Source organism: Littorina saxatilis, linkage group LG3, assembly GCF_037325665.1.
Source record: "Littorina saxatilis isolate snail1 linkage group LG3, US_GU_Lsax_2.0, whole genome shotgun sequence".
Taxonomy (NCBI): Eukaryota; Metazoa; Mollusca; class Gastropoda; order Littorinimorpha; family Littorinidae; genus Littorina; species Littorina saxatilis.
Window position 1 is genome coordinate 44,664,331 of NC_090247.1, and position 17,790 is coordinate 44,682,120.

The 17,790-nt window shown below is 42.7% G+C and overlaps 1 protein-coding gene across 2 annotated transcripts; it reads left to right on the top strand.

Annotated features, from left to right (window-relative positions):
- The first annotated feature begins 3,967 nt into the window (after nt 1-3,967).
- Nucleotides 3,968-15,224, top strand: LOC138962476 (uncharacterized). 2 transcript variants are annotated; one of them, XM_070334313.1, is made up of 9 exons: nt 3,968-4,104; nt 5,129-5,390; nt 6,133-6,279; nt 8,916-9,095; nt 9,927-10,117; nt 10,584-10,759; nt 11,492-11,745; nt 12,416-12,677; nt 14,157-15,224. In XM_070334313.1, the coding sequence occupies exons 2-9, from the start codon at nt 5,181-5,183 to the stop codon at nt 14,315-14,317; spliced, it is 1,581 nt and encodes a 526-aa protein (XP_070190414.1). In that variant the 5' UTR covers nt 3,968-4,104; nt 5,129-5,180; the 3' UTR covers nt 14,318-15,224. The 2 variants fall into 2 exon arrangements, with proteins under 2 accessions (XP_070190414.1, XP_070190415.1); XM_070334314.1 differs by lacking the exon at nt 3,968-4,104 and adding an exon at nt 4,126-4,375.
- Nucleotides 15,225-17,790: the final 2,566 nt, after the last annotated feature.

Sequence of the window (17,790 nt, forward strand, 5' to 3'; positions counted from 1 at the left end):
ACACAATCAAACAAATAAACAAAGCAGCTTTGTCGTTCACTACTAAGAAGGCGGAAGAATCACAACCACGAGAGAAACTTTTCTCCAGGAACAATTAATAACACGGAGAGAGCTTCGACTGACGCTGATGGGGTCTATGTCGACCAAAAGAGTGGGATTCCCTATAGGTGGAGTTCCTGGAGGGGGATTCCCTGTATATAGGGAATCCCACAGGGTCGAGTTTTTCAATAAAACTTGCAAACCATACTCGAATTTCTAAGAAATATCAAAAAAGATTGAAAAACATCAAATTCTACCGATGTCGCCAAGCATCTGCACGTGACTTTCAGCGATATCAGCGACACACTACAGGAACTAAATCCTGTATACAGGGAATCCCCCTCCAGGAACTCCACCTACAGGGAATCCCACTCTTTTGGTCGACATAGACCCCATCAGCCCGACTGACTAGCAAAAGAGGCGATTTAGAGTCAGTTATTGCTCTTTGCTTACGAGCATTTTCTTCCCGTCACAGACGGTAATTGGCATAAGTTAACAGACTGTCCAAGAAGACATAGTGATTTCAGCATCTTGCCGTTTTTCTGCTTCGTGTTCGCATTTGAAACAAGCGTGTACGGGGTTAATTATGGCAAGAGGAAAGTTCAAGACACTGAGGGGAAAAAAAACCCAACAACCGTACTTGTGGTCTGGATGAAGACAAGAGGCAAAACTGTGATAGGTGAGAGCTACAGTGGGATGCGGTGGTGGGTGGGTGTGGAGGGAATTGGGAAAATTCTACTGATGCTTGGTGCAGACTGAGTTACATTCAGTCACACACGCGGCATACATGCCTGCACGTACGCATGCTCGTACGCACGCGCGCACCCATACATAATAAGACGCAGACTGCATAGACAAAGATACGCACGTGCACGCACACGGATATAGGCCTACACACATACACACGCATACACACGCACACAGACACATAACCACCCACCCACAGACACACACACACACACACACATACGTGTACACTGACACACGGCACACAACCGTACATATCATTACTTGACGCCAAAGTTTCACGCTGCACCAATTTGTTTTGGACTGCGCCTCACCATTTACTAGTCAGATTAGCCAAGACATCGTATCAAGTTAGAATTGCAACAGCCAAGGTTCAGTTGGTAATTATCTAAATCAGTCACGGAAACCGGGAGTATTACTACAAGTGTTTGTGCTTGCATCACTCATTACACACACTGGCAGCTGCAGCTGCAGCAGCCATGGTGTTTAAAGATTTATGTTTTCTGTTTAGGGATCTCTGACTCTTCACACTGGTAAATTCTGCTCCCAGAAATGTGTCATTTTTTACGGGCGAAGCCATATCGCAATACATTTGGGAAATGAAGAATAGCAGAGGTTGAGAGGGGAGAAGACGGAGGGAGGGGGCGTGGGATGGTGAGATAGGTTCTAATGTAAATACAGATAAAACCTACTAGACAGCATGCAGCATTAACAGAGAAACACGAGAAGAAGCAAGGGGATACAAAGTGCACCCACAGCCAGAAAACCCATAGTAACAGTAGTCACAAACTGACGAAGAACCACAAGGTTCAGATCTTGTGCTGCTGCTGCGGCTCAGTGCTGATGCTCAGTGATGAGGAGGAGGAAGATGCAGTGAAAAGAAGGAGGAGGAGGAAGAGGAACCGGAGGAGAACGACTCTTCGCCACCTTGAATTCCACAACAATTTCAAAAGCTTCAGGTATGGGAGGCAGCCGTCTGGTGGCATCGGCCTGGGTCCTGTATCAGGGTCTGGCACTGAGCGAAACTCCAGATGCTCTGGCTAGCATCATTATACAGCCAGCCGTCTGGTGGCATCGGCCTGGGTCCTGTATCAGGGTCTGGCACTGAGCGAAACTCCAGATGCTCTGGCTAGCATCATTATACAGCCAGCCGCCTCTCCTTGTTAGAGATGCACGCCTAGTTTGGAGTGTCGGAGAAACACTGAAAATAAATTAAGAGACTGTGAGAGGAGGAGAAAGAGGAGGAGGAGTGGAAGAGGAGGATGACAAGACAACGACGGGGACGCGGAGGAAGAGGTCGAGAACAAAGAAGGACTGAGGAAGAGCGGACAGAGAACAAAGACAAGGAGGGCAATGCTGAGCTCGAAGAAGCAAACGAAGAAGCAGTAGCTGAGAATACTTTTCAGTTCAAGGTTTTTCTAATCTGATGCTAGCAGTTACCGGCGTAACTCTTTAATTGTGTGTGTGCATTTATTTTTATTTTTTACTATTCAGTAACGGAAACAAATTGTTCAGTGAACACTGCGAATATAGTTGAAACTCAGTAACAAGCCCCGGGAATATTAACGATAGTAGAAAGGTTTTATGCATCCACACAAGCGGCGAAGTTCAGAAATAAAGTCAGACTTCACAAAGGGAATGTTACGTCAGAGATAATAAACAAATGAACACATCACCGTGACCAGCATCACAGGTGATGCACAGAAGGTGATGATGCTTTCTCAGCCTATCATAAAAATCCGTTTGGTAGTTTTTGAAAATTGCTTTTCACAGACACACAGAGACACTGTGACACACACATACATCGGGAGACAAACCTCGCTCGTCAGTCACATGCAGTCTCCGCAGCTCTCGTTACAACATTCAGTCATGTCATTACTTGATTGAATGTAAAAATACAGGAGACAATGAAAGAACTTGGAGCTTCAGGTACTGTATTTAATACTTCCATATAATGGCACTAGGTTAAGGGCAATATGCATCAAATCAGTATGCCTTATGCTGATACTGAGGAGATTAATCTCGACGCGCGTCTCCGGCGATCGCAGCTAGCGCTCCACACGTTCCGGAATGCTTGCCGCCTTTTTGACAATTTTGTGTGTGTTTAATCTCAATGTGACGTTCTCAAAGCTGGACTGCTTGGACAGTGCATAATTATGTAAGAAACTAGTACACACAGAATATGCTTCATGTGCGCTTTGACCTGGTATTCAGTTTCCCGGCATATGTCTTCGGCACCGGCTTTTAGTCGTTACCGGATGACTCTGCTGCACTTAGCATTTTGTTTGACTCGTAATTTAAGCTGCTTTATTGTTGCGATCTCCGTTCGAACACCGAAATGCTTTCGAATAAAGAATAAACCAAAGGAAAGTTAGGAGGGGGGTGGGGGGGATAAGTTAAACAGATTCTTTTTTTACAGAAAAATTAAAAATGGACCGCCAATCAGGCGGCAAGGCTCGAACCGGCGACCTCATGATTCTTTCTTTATGACTGATTTGGTGTTTACCTTCGTTTTCAACCACGAAGGTTATATCGCGACGGGGAAAGGGGGGGAGATGGGATAGAGCCACTTGTCAATTGTTTCTTGCTCACAAAAGCACTAATCAAATATTTGCTCCAGGGGCTTGCAACGTAGTACAATGTATTACCTTACTGGGAGAATGCAATTCCAGTACAACGACTTAACATTAATTTCTGACATACTGCTTGACTAAAATCTTTACAAAAATTGACTACATGTATATTCTATACAAGAAACACTTAACAAGGGTAAAAAGAGAAACAGAATCCGTTAGTCGCCTCTTACGACATGCTGGGGAGCATCTGGTAAATTCTTCCCCCTAACCAGGGACCTATATTTAGAATATAGGTCTATGCCCCAACTGAGACCCGCGGGGGGTGACCTCATGATCTCAGAGACATAGATAGAACATTTCACTACCGACTGAAGAAGGCAAGCTGACTGATGTGTGAAAAATAGGAAAGTCTATGTAGTGAGATAGCCTACTGGTGACTGCCGGTGCCCGAGCTTGCAATGGGGGCTCCAGCTCCGGCTCGCCGGATCCTGAGCCACTCGTAATAATTTATTGAAATCGAAAGTCACCAAGTTGTAAGGCAAGGGAGGCAATTCAGTTGATAGACTGCATCAAGGGACGTCAGTCCCAAATGACTTTCGCTTCCGCCTGTCTGTCACATGAGCCACCTCATGTCCCAAATAGATTCTTATTCTGGAGACAAAAATAGAAATTTAGCATAGCATAGCATCACATGAGCATTTCTTAATGTTGGCAAGTCAGCAACAGTTCTGCACGCGCACAGGTGAGTTCTATGTACTTATATGTGTCATATCGGCACACGCATTATCAGTGCATGATTGGTGTTCTATCTCTTGATTTGCTTGACACAGTGACATTTTCTATAGATTAAATAATACATTATCATGATTCTGTGTTAACTTCGAATTGATGCTTCACAAGATCTATAAGTGTCTGAGTGTATTGCTGGGCATAGATCGAGTTGTTAATTTTTGATCCAGTCTTGTGTTAATTCAATGCCTTGATGATTTTGCATTTGTGTAATTTCCATGACAGTGAGTCAGTTTTGCAGTGCTGTGTGTGTGTGTGAGACATTTGTGCACAAAGTGATTTCTTGGCAACTGCACATACATACATGTACTATTTTAATTTAAATTTAAATTTGAATTTTATATCAATTGATATGAACGTACCATATTAATCACTGTGTCCTGTTTTGTTAGCCTGGCAAGATAACAAACATTCTACATTTTGATGAGTTGCATGGATCTTGAGCCTCATGGGCATTGTTATAAGTGTACTGTTACAAACTGATTGTTGAGATCGTACGTCAACAGGAATTTAAAAATAACCTTCCTTCACAATATCAAAATAGATCCATCAAGGCTTTTACCATCCTGACTTTTACATGAGGGAAGAACATCCTTCTTCTTGGACACAGAGAAAGTTAAGTCTACCACCTGGCTGCTGTCCGTGCACAGTTGGAATTTTATTCTGAATTAATTTTGTTACTGACACCCAGGTCAATCTGTGAAATAAATTAATTAAATGATTCTCACTTTGCACACTTTGATAGAGGCTTGCCGTGGAAGGATATAGTATATAGCTCTTGAAGACTGCATATTCCTTGTGGTGAGCATTTTTATTGAAGAATATCAGGCAGGCATTTTTTCTACATATTTGATACTGTTTAACATGTTTGTGTTGTTTATATTGTTCTTTTGAAACAATGATTGTTTTGGTGGTTTTGAATAAAAGAACAATTAAAGTTAAAAAAAACATTTACATTTTGTTCATTATTACTTCAGATCAAAGTTGGAGTAAGTAATTTGAACAAGCTGACAGTTAACAGTCCACCATATGGCAGCATCTGTGGTCTTTCTGGTTGGCTTGTTTGTCATTTGCACCACCTGCACGGGGCAAGCCAACCTTCAGCCCGTCATGCACTTCCACATGAAAGATGGACAGAATGAGGCTGTCACTGTGCCACCACCCCCCACTCCCAGTGCTGGTAACAGTTCATCACACAGCATGCCATTTGCTGTCAATGGCATTTTCCCTGCACTAACGGTAGGGCCATTTCACAGTTGTCAGTATTTCTGTTAATGTTTTTGTCACTTTCAGTGTTTTTGTTGATGTTGTTGCATCATTTTCTCTGTGTTTTCTATGTTGTGGTGTGCAGATTTGAGATATTGTGCATGCACATTCCCCCCCCCCCCCCCCCCCCCCAGGCATTACTTCTGTAACTTTTGTCCTCCTCTTCTTGATAGGTGCAGCCACCTCCTGTGTCTAGAAATGTATGCTGTATTCTTTTAGGGGATTGTTGTTTGCCTGCATAAAAGAAAACACACTTTTCTGCTGTATATATATATGAAAGTATAGGTCTTTTTAAACTAAAGCTGCTGCAAAGGATCAGAGCTTCAGTAACACATTTTCTACAGATGTATTTCACCTACCCTGCACCCTGATTGTCCTGACAAAAATAGAGGACGCTTGCTTTGCTGTCAAACTGAAATCTCCTTGTGGTGGTTGGTGCCAGTGGATGGGAGTGAAGGAGAAGGATGGCCAGGCAGAGAAAGAGACCCCCCCCCAAAAAAAAACAAAAAAAGCTTTAGATTTATTTTTAGTTCTCTTTTCTTAATTTCCTGTTTGAATAGATCTATGGGGTAAAAAATAAAGGGAAGTGAGCGCTCCAAAATTGGAGCGTTTACCTCCCTTTGTTTTGTAGATCTTGATAAGCTGTCTGTCACATTTGACTAATTTTTTCTTTCTTCTATGTTAATCAAGTCAGGTTTATTTTGTATGTTGCTAGGCAACGGCAGACAGTGGCGGTAAAAGGTCAGAATGTGGCATTGGAGCCTTGATGCCTTGGAACGACCACCTGTACATGGTGTCTTACCTGTCCGTGCCAGACGCTGGCAATGGCACTGGCCTCTACAGGATTGACTCAAGTTTTCAGGTATGACAGAGCTATGAAGAAAGAAAACAATTCAACGACTATAGGTCAGCATTTGGATTGATTTGTCTGGCATCTTTCAGTAATCTTTTTTTCAATCATAAACCATCAAACGGCACGGTTGAACGCACGCTACCGTGCAAAACAAGTACAAAATTGATTATAACCATGTTTAACAGTATTGTACTACACCCACAGAAGCTCACACACACACACAACAACACAAGACACCTGATATTCGAGGGGCACTCATTATGTTTTGCAACCTGAGTTTTCTACAACACTTACAGCCAATCTGTCTACTCCAGTTTTTGGAAGAATCCCTCCTCAGCGTGTACACATTGTACCATCCTCTTAAACCAGCTGTCCATGACATCCAAACACGTTGACTGGGGTATGTCAAAATTAACGCCCTCGGGAATGCTCGGGCATCTTTGGTGTTCTGGAACTGCTTTCCCTTCAACTGCCTCTTGACGGAAGGGAACAAAAACCAGTCGCAGGGGTCTAAGGCGTGCGAATATGGTAGGTAGGTGACAAGCTGAACATCATTGGCGGCTAGAAAGTCAAGAGTTACAGCTGATGTGTGCGTGCTGGATTTTTCGTGATGGAGCAGTAGACCACGGACACCCGGTCGGGGACGTCGTGTGCAACAAAAGAAATTAAGCAAGCAGTGGCTGACATACCAGTCAGCTGTTATCGGTTGTCTTTCCTCAAGTGATATGGTGGCAACGTGGCCGGATTTTGCAAAGAAATCATTTGTTAGGAAGCACTTCTGTTTCTTTTGAATTTTACAGGTGGGATCTCATCTAGGAAGACCCACACCGCCAACTGTTGCTTCTTGTTGGGTCCTTTTGGTTTTCCTATGTTTGGTCTTCTGTTACGATGTCCCAAACGCGAGGAAACCTTTCGTCAAATGTTCATAGCATATGGGTGCACCAGTCCACCCTACCCCGCTTTTGCTCTTCACTAAGGTTATGGGGCACCCAACGGTCACAACGTTTCCTTACGCCACAGCAGCCGTGAAAACTACAAGTGAGACTTCCCGATTAAATCTTCATTCTATCATGTATTTAAGCGTATATCATTTTTGGGTCCTTCTCAATCAGGGACTCTACCCTAGAGACGTTTTCTGGGGTAACGATTGTTGCCATTCGACCACAACGGTCAACGTTTTTTAACGTCCACGCGCCAGTAATGAACTGTCTGAACCACCTGAAAACAGTGGCTTTCGGTGGAGATTGATTTCCAAAACAGTATTTTAAACTTAAAAAGCACTCTTGAAAAGAGTTTCTCTGGCAGTAGCCATAACACATCATAGCTCGAAAATCTCTTCGTGAAAGGTCAACACTGCTGGCAGGAGACCCATCACCCTTACTGGACATCTTATCGCATTGAATGATAACGGTTGCACGGAATCAAGTAATTTTTGTTGTCACAAGTCTTCCCAAAACTGGTCTTTGATGTAATGAAAAAGGCAAAGTAGTGCCTTTATTAGTTTGCCCAGGTTGCAAAATATAATGATTCCCCTCGTATATGCAAGGTAAGAAAGACAAGTTTACTTTATCGCAAAAAAACCCACAATATTTACAGTGACGATGCATCTCAACAAAACCACCTTACATTCAGTCACATCAGACATCCTGCATTAAAACCAGTCATAATAACACTCTCCAGAAGCTACCTTTAATTTTAGACGACTGATTCGTTTATTTTATTTACACATTTTCTTTTAAGTTTTTCAATTCAAAGAACTGTGATCTTTGCTATATTGGAGTAAGATTAATGGAGATAAGTTTTAGACTCAGAAAGACTTTAATTTCGGCAACAGCGCTCACTGATGAGCGCGACCAGCAACATACATCTATCTATGTCTCTGGCGCGACTGACCGTAGCGAGAGATCGGTTCTCAGGTCTGAGAGATTCTGTCGAAGTAGAGACCTAGGTCAAATAAACTCGCAAATCGCTGTTCATTTGTGTACTGCATTTTGTTAAACTATTGCAGCGTCTAACCTCGGGACATGTTGCTTGGTTCGCGAACGGCTGCAGCAGCCGCGATGTGACTCGTGACTGACTAGCTTTGTTGTACCGATCTCAATTCGATCACCAAAATGCATGTGATTCGCTCTTCTTTGACTTCACCAGACACGGCCACTTGACTTGACAGTTTTGCCGATACATTGTATTTCTGTACAACTTTAGCTTTTTTGGTTGGCATTTCGTCCCCAGAGAGATCGGCCTTACGCTTCGAACCCATGTCGATCAGACCGAATGGATGGTGAATGCCACAAAACCGCGGGTTGACCGACAAATACCTTGCTGTGCACATGCGCAGACAAGGCTGTTCCGGTCGGCCACGAGCTAAAAAAGTTTTCGGGAAATCACAGTTCTGGAGACTACCAGAATTTCAACTTCGAATTTACGCGCACGGAAAAGGTTCTCGCGACCGGAATTTCTGGAATTTTTGGTAGATTTCCATAATACCAGAATTTAGACTCCAAATCCGTAATAATTCCGGACAATCCGGGAGGGTAAACAGGTCTGTACTCTTGGAATCAGAATTCAAGCAGCAAGACCTCCATAGGGTTTTGGGAACATGAAAAAAGACATGAAAATGATGTGCTGTGGATTAATATCCCCAGATGACCAAGATAGCTGACCACAGGTCAACGTACGCTAACCGCATCATCCACAAGGAGACGAGTCAGATCATCATCGGGGCGTGGGTCATCAACTCTACGGGCGGCGTGCGTGTGTTTGACCAGCTGCTGACCTACAGGCTGGCCGCCACCGCTGAACATCTCACCAAGCCTGAGACCATGGTACAGTGGAACCCCCGTTTTAAGACCTCCACAAATCTTAGAAAATCAGGTCTTAAAAAGGAGGGAATCTTAAAATGGGGGTACATTTTCAGAGTTTATGAACAGAAAGTCAGAAAACAGGGTAAAACGGGAGGAAGTCTTAAATTGGGGGGTCTAGAAAGGGGTTCCACTGTATGCCTTGTGACTGAAGGCATCTGTGCTTGTTGCTCTCACTACTCCATGAGGCGGACAGACAGACAAACACAAATCAACGCACAGACAGACAGACACACACTAACACATGCACAAACTCAGGGGGAGGCGAAAGAGGACGGTTTGATATGTGCACACAGCTAGATCTTGTACCATGGTTTGAAATGGTGTATCAAGAATGTTTTCAAACAAGCTTTATAGATTAGCTCTTGAAAAAGTTAGACTACCATTCTCACAGTTGAAGGAACAGTTAATTCACATCACAGGGAAACCAAGAGAAGATGGTTTGTCTTGACTTTTCCGGCTGGGTCTAATGTGACAGAGAAAAATAAAAACTGGATAGCACCAGACTGGTTTGTAATTTAAGAGTGTAAAGATCATGAAGTATTCAGTTACTGAAAGCAAGCAGTGTGGCCTGATGTTACCAACATTTCTACTTGTCCAAGATAAATTCTCTGTTTCTAAACAGGCAGAATGGACTTTTTGTGCCTTAGGTCAAGCAGATAGCAGGATATTTTCTTCTGATTAGAACAAAATGCTGAATTTTTATGCTTATGCCTGTCTTCAAATATAAAGAGATTGTTTCAATTCACATATATGCATTAGAAACACATTTCAGTGATCGCTTTCTATGTGCAGGTGTATATGCTTGGGATGGACGGCCCGCTGTGGGAGTGTGATGTGATACAGATGACCTGTACCCAGCTGTTTGACCTGGTCAAGGAACTGGACATCCCAGCCATTGAACAGCCCCACTTTAAAGCCGCGCACACAATGAATGGCAGACTGGTTGTTGCCAGTAACACGTTTCAAGAAGAGGATTTTATAGGGTTTGTATACTCATGCAATTAACATACGCATTTTTCATTCTCAGAGTAGCCAAAATGTTGTCATGAATTTCACAAGACTTACAGAATGTCAAAACCTTTCATTCGTGAATATAAGGTTTTGACATTTGTTAATCTTTTGTGAATCAAAGTGTAATTTTTTGTAAGACAAATTTTGGACAATGCTTCACTGTTTGATGCCACTTCTTATCAGTGAAACACAGTAAAACTCCCTTTTTAAGACTCTCTGATTTAAGATAATCCTCCCAACCCTCCCGTCGATCCGCCTCCCCATCTCCACCTGAATCTACCTCCTTCTTCCCTCCTTTCAGAACCATGCTTTCTCAGATTTTCTAAACATAACCTGTATAAATTTCTCTCTATTTTGACACTCCCTCCCTTGTAACACGTGATTGTTTCAGATTTTGGCAGTGTTAAAATGGAGTACCTATGTATACTCTCATGACAGCTCCCAGCAGGGCGGCCGACTGGCGGAGTGGACAGGGCCGGGCAGCCAGTGGACCGTTCTGGAGAAGACAGCCTTTGTGGAGGTCACAGGGCGGCGAAACTTTGGCTCCGTCATCTACGCCATGGGCTGGGACGCCATCTCTGTCATTCTGAAGGTCTATGATGGCAGGAACCCTGGTGAGTGAAGAGAGAGAGAGAGAGAGAGAGAGAGAGGGGCGCACAGGGCATTGTAACTTTGGCTCCGTCATCTATGCCATGGGTTGGGACGCCATCTCTGTCATTCTGAAGGTCTATGATGGCAGGAACCCTGGTGAGTGAAGAGAGAGAGAGAGAGAGAGAGAGAGAGAGAGGGGGGGGGGGGGCGCACAGGGCATTGTAACTTTGGCTCCGTCATCTACGCCATGGGCTGGGACGCCATCTCCATCATCCTGAAGGTCTATGACGGCAGCAATCCTGGTGAGTGTGTACAACTGAAATAAAGTGGAGTAGGTGAATGTGATTTAGATGCTAGATTTGATGAGATCTGAAAATGCGGATAATTGTGTAGCAAGAGAAAGGCCAATGCGGGAGAAGTTTCTCTGACCCTTTGTTTCCTATGATATTATCCAGGATCATGTGCAGAAGAATGTATTGTGGAAGTTGATGTCTTTCTATCCAAACAGGCTAGGTAACAAAATCAGAGAAGACCAAAATGGACAGGGCAATTCCTGGCCTTTTAATTTCAGTCCGTTGTGAACTTTTGTTTTCAGTAAATACATGCTGTTTTGTAACATCATTCGTTACATTCACCCTCTCCCCTAGCTCCTCCCCCCCCCTTTAACCACACCAAAACACAAACTCCTCGCCACAGTCCCCAAAAGTCAAGAGCATTAAGGCAGGAACTCGGCCATAGCATATTTCATTGTGCAGCCTACCACTCCTGGCAGACGTACCGACTCCCCAAAGGCAGCCATGCGTACGATCACCTGTGGCAGACTGAATGGCCGCGGATCCGTGAGGTGGAGACAGAGCGTTACCTGATGGACATGCACGGCTTGTTCTACGAGCTGTCGCCGCTGGGCTGGGCGGGCAGTACCTGGGGGCTGCGGCCTGTGTCCAGACATCTGCGTATGATCCCTGACTTCACCTCCTTCAGGGGATTTCTCGTTCTGGGGGGAAACCAGGTCAGTGTTCTGCAGAAGTTTTGTTCCTTGTCTTGTAAGTGATCATGATCACCATCACAGACCCGGCACACAAGTGATAAGAGCATCCTGCAACTTAAATACATACCAACATTCTACACCCTGGCTACCTCATGTGCAGGGTGGCAATATTTTGTTGAATTAATTTCTTAACAGACACCTGTGTCAATGTGCTAAATTAATTCACCTAAAAACTTCTACAGAATGCAGCCATGTAATAGATTTGTAGTATGTGTCCACGTGAAAGAATGCTGGTATTCCGTGTCAATGCCTGAATAGAGCCGTGGCGGTGAGCATGATCATGTACACGGGAAGGATGGTACCTTTAATTCTTCATTCCAAACATCTCATTTGATGGCAGAGGCAAGGGACGTTGTTTCACCCAGTAAACTAAAACAGAGACATTCTCATGAAAGCAGTGTAGAAGAGACTAAGATTGAGGCTGAGAAAGACAGGATCAGCAATCGCTGAAACAAAATCTGATATCGTCTGAAAGCTAATGTTGAGAATATTGATGTATTCGTTTGACTGCATTGATTTTTTGGTTTTAAAATGTGCTCATCCAGGACACACACTTTAAGCTGCCACTTTGATGGACAAGAAACCCCAAGTATTTCCACAGGATTGATACTTGTGCTGAATTTGTGTCCAGGTGTCCTCTATATTTGACAACAACGTGGTGACGGGCCAGTCCCAGTCCGGCCTGTGGTTCGGCAAGACAGACGACCTGTGGAGTTTCGGCAAGCCACAGGGCTGGGGTGGTGTGTGGCGCCGGACGGCGGTCAAGGCCCACCAGCCATCCGACCCCTTCCTGATGACCGGCTTTGACCACAAGGTGCTGCACGTCTTCCCCAACCAGAACGTGACGGACGACGTCGTGGTCAGGATCGAGGTGGACGTCACCGGGGCCGCAGGTGAGTATTATGTCTGTCAGAAATTCAGTCTTTGTTGGAAATTGGGAATGTAACCCCCCCCCCCTCCCCTTCCACACATACACACACATAAAAACCCACAAAAACAACAACCCGTACAAACGATTAAAAAGAAAACAGGAAAAATGTTGACGCTCATACAAAATGGAATTGAGAAGTTATGGGGCACATGGTAAAAGTTAGAGATAGACTATATCCTTCCCTCTTTCTTGGCTGACTACAAATTGCTTGTGCAGTTTGAATTCACTGTACAGAACCACTGTACTTGTTTAGAACAATGAAATAGTCTCTTTAACTCATTCGCTGCGCGTCGGAACTGGAATTCCGACACCTGTGTTTAGCGTTGGCTGCGTGCCGGCACTTGAGTTCCGACGGATATCACGAATTTTTAACGGTGTAAATGGTCCTGCTGACCAAGGGAAACAACCCCTGCAATGAACTTCTATCTGTCTACAGTGGTACCATTCACTGTAAACAGTTCCATCCCTTAAATTGTTGGGATTAATAAAAATTTTGTTGACGGTGTGCGACCCACGTGTTTTGACTTTTCCAAGATGGCGGATCGTTCTGCTGAGACGTAGTAACTTGAAAAGAGTGCTAGAACGTGTTATTCAGTACGGTTCTGATCTTGACCTCAGTGATGATGATAGTGGAGATGATATTTTAGATTCTGGTGACGATTTTGTGCCAATGGACGATCATTTGGGTGATGATTCGGGCAATGCAAGTGTCGATCATGACATTGTGTATGATGAACCCATGACGTAGAAAGTTTTTTTGTTTTGCTTCAAATTGGATATTTTGCGTGGATATGAAGACAACAAAAGGTATGTACTTTCAAATGTTTCATATATTTTCTAAAAGAGTAAGTTTCAAACTTTGCAAAAACATAAGGTATGTAAGGTTATCTTGTGTTGTTGATTTTTAATATTTTTTTCAAAATGGCTCTAAATCGCGCGTTGGCAGGGAACACAGGGGAAATTTAGCTGCGCAGCGAATGAGTTAATGTTACCTTAACCTAATCAATGTTCACTGATGATGCCTTTGTCAGAGAAAATGAAAGATACCATCCGCCTATTTTTCACAGGGGCTACAGACTCTCGATTTTTTTTCTTTTCTTTGGAGGGATGTGGATGGGGATTTTGTAATACAGCAGCACAACTTTGATAACTGTAGGTGAATAATTCGGAATGTGCAGAACCATTCACTATGAAGTCTTTCAAAATGTTAACACTTGCTGTTTTCTGACCCTGCAAGGCAAAAGCCCAAAGAGATGCAAAAACTACTTCCCTGTTATGTCATTCCTTTTTGTTAGAACATTTTGTGGTAGACAGGATCAATATGAAACTGGCATGTCCAAGACTTAAGTCAAAATTTTTCAAACATTCATCAGTCAGTGATTTTTCAGGATTCGTTTGTTCTGATCAAACGAGAAGAATGAATTATAAATGTGCATTGCAGGTCATTTGCCAGAAGAGAGCTGGCTGCCTTATGGCCATGTGCTGTTCAACACGTCATTTCCATATGCCTACCATGTGTTTCCTGCCGGATACAGTGCTCACTGGGTGCGACTGGTGTCTGAGGCTGACTGCGTCATGACCGCCTATTTTCACTATACCTAAAGATGGATTTGTTATTTTGTCTTAACAGTAAAAGCAGGTTTCTACAACAGTGTACAGTTCTGATACATTAACAACATATTTTGTGGTTATGGTGCAACATTGATTGGGTAAAGGGTGTGCAATACTTGTGTGTGTTTTTGATGCTGGTTGAAAGAGCATGTGAGGGGGTTTGACGGTAGGAGGATGTTGAGGCATGAAACATAATTTTCTGTTGTGCATTTAGTTTTGGTAGGGTGGAGGGAAAAGTGGGAACATGGTGAACCATTTGAAACAAATAACTTGTTTTTTATTTTTGTACATTTGTGATGATTGTATTATGCATTCCCAGGCATATTGTTTCAATGAGATGATTGTATTATGCATTCCCAGGCATATTGTTTCAATGAGATGATTGTATTATGCATTCCCAGGCATATTGTTTCAATGAGATGATTGTATTATGCATTCCCAGGCATATTGTTTCAATGAGATGATTGTATTATGCATTCCCAGGCATATTGTTTCAATGAGATGATTGTATTATGCATTCCCAGGCATATTGTTTCAATGAGATGATTGTATTATGCATTCCCAGGCATATTGTTTCAATGAGATGATTGTATTATGCATTCCCAGGCATATTGTTTCAATGAGATGATTGTATTATGCATTCCCAGGCCAATTGTTTCAATGAGATGATTGTATTTATGTGAGCTGCTAGCTGTATTTCAAAGTGAATGCTTATGCGAAACACCAACATTGACATTTTCTGTTCTGTTGTCTCAAGCCCGATGAACTGGTTACCAGTTAGCATACCTGTCAAGTCCTACGCATTCTGCGTAATTCTTACGGTTTTTCAGTGTTTTTTGGGTCCTACGTCGTATGCCTCAAACCATATGCATTTTCAGCATTTAAAAAAAAAACAAAACATTTTTGTTTTTTTTTGTTTTTTTTTGCTGGCATGGACTGCCGTTCATTCATTTCTGAGGAGGAGCTTGCACCAGCCACACAACAGAAGTTCTGGCATGATGTGCGCCAGTTCTACGTGACCTGTGTGAGGAAAATGTTGAATAAATTTCCATTTGGCAGTGAAACCCTGCAATACCTTCAAGTGCTGGATCACAGTCTGGGAGCTGACACACTGACTGCCTTCTTACAGGGTCAAAATTAACTCTGATGCATGCTGCCATGATTTTAAGGTGACTGGCAGCATGATTGACAAACCAAAGATTTGCACAGATGAATACAACAAAGAACATAAGTGACAAGTGACAAAAAAATGAACGAACAAGAGTGCAGTGTAAATGTATTACATGTAGTGGTAAATAAAGAGCAGTTTGTGTAGAAAGGAATTTATGTGTTTTACTTTTAGTTTGCGAAAAACAGTCTGATTGGTTTAGTGTGTATGCGTGAGAAGTTGAATTTGTGCGTTTAACCACATCCTGATCCACGCATTAACTATGGTTTTTGATCCCCAACTATGGTTTCTTATGCCATTTACTATGGTCAGAGGCCAAAAATACTTGACAGGTATGAGTTAGTGCCATGCATTGTTTTTCTTGTGTTTACTCATTTAAAAACAAACACAATAAGTTGAATAACTTAATTCACTTCTAAACAAACCACCCTTCTTTCAGCATTTCATCACTTCTGTGAAGGTAGATAAACTGTTGGTAAACTTTTTTTAAAAGATGGGCTGTGCGTTTATATGTTCTTTTCTTCTCTTACTAGAGACCTGGAAATGGAGAAAACATGATAACTTTTTGGTGCATTACTTAATCTATTCTCTACTTAACACTGAGTGATATTATATGCAAGTGGCAGATTTGGGATGAATCAGTGTGGCAATGAAAGGATAACATTTATAAATGAACGAGGAAGCGGACAGACTGGCAGCCATCTGGAGCAGACAAGACCAACAGTCTCTTACAGTGAAGCCAAAACCGTGGTGAAAAGACACTACCAAACCACCTGGAATGCCCAACACAGCCTGCCATCTGATGATCAGATGCGCCATCAGTAGACCATCCTCTTCCGCCTACGGACTGGACACTGTCGACTGCGTGCCCACATGCACCGCCTTGGTCTGTCGCACACACCGAACTGCCCGTGCGAAACAGGCCCACAGACCCCGGAGCACATCCTGCAGACCTGCCCGCTCCACCAGGAAGCCAGAACAGATCACTGGCCCCAAGGTGCCACACTGCAGGAGCAACTCTGGGGCACCAAAGACTCCCTGATCCTGACCACCAGCTTTATTCAAGCTACAAAACTTGAAATCTGACCTGAGGCCCAAAATCCTGGAACGCCGAAGAAGAAGAAGAACCAGTAAGACTTACATTTGCTGCTGTTTTACACAGCACTTCTATTTTTTTTTCATAACCTGAAAAAAACAAACATGTAGTGGTATGGAAATGATTGATTTGATTCATTTCAGTGTATATCTACTGTGTTAAGATACATGTGTTGGCAAATAATCATTCCTATGGCTTGCTTGGCAGTTTGAACTTTTAATGAATATACCCTCATGAGAAGTTTTAATGCAATTCTGTACAAACAATGGCATAATAATAGCCTATAGGTTTTTTTCATGTGTAGATGTACTTTTATATATAAACCACATTGTTCATTTTAAATATATTTGCCACTTTCTTTTCAGCATTAACACATATACAATATTTTATTGCAATGATTACCTTTAAGTGCCTTTTAAAGCAGCTGTGATTCAAAAGAATTTAACTCAAACTCAGGAATGCAGCTAAAAACTACATTGTCTTACATGTACTCATTTCCAGCAGACATGCAGTAACTGCATGGTTAAAACCAGAAACTCTGAACGGCTGTCTCTGAAAGCCGCACATTTGGTGCCCAGGGCTGAGGTGCAGGAAGCAAAACTGCATGGGTCCCACCCAAATGGGTGCTACTCGGCCGTGGGTCCCGATTGGTTGGAATTGAGATTTGTTGTGATTTCAACCAATCAGACCCCGCAGCTTGTTCCCAGAAAAAGTATCTGTGCAGATATATATGTGAGCAAAAACATATTCTACAGATTAAAAAAAGTTCAGTTCATTGTTTAGTTTTAAAGCAGTTAATATCATGGTTAGCTGATGAAGCAAAGAACAAAACCCCAACACAATTTATAACAAAAAAACAAAAGCTCCTCTTACAAGACCACCTTGTCTGTGCAGCCGATCTGGTTCAAATCAGCGTTGGCCATTTTGGATTCCTGACTCATAGTCCATTGATCAATGTACGTCATCCAAATTGATGACCTGATCAATTCTCAGGTCTCTTCTAAACCAAAAATGAAAATCATAACAATCTAAAATTTAGGAGAAAAATGAAAATAGATTCAATTTTATGGATTGTTTGGATTTAAAAAAAAAATCAGTTGACATATGCATAGGCCGCTATGATGGTTTGGTTATTTATTCCAGGTTACTGCATCTACATATACCTGTAAGTGCTGGAACCGTCTGTTCTCTTATGTTAAG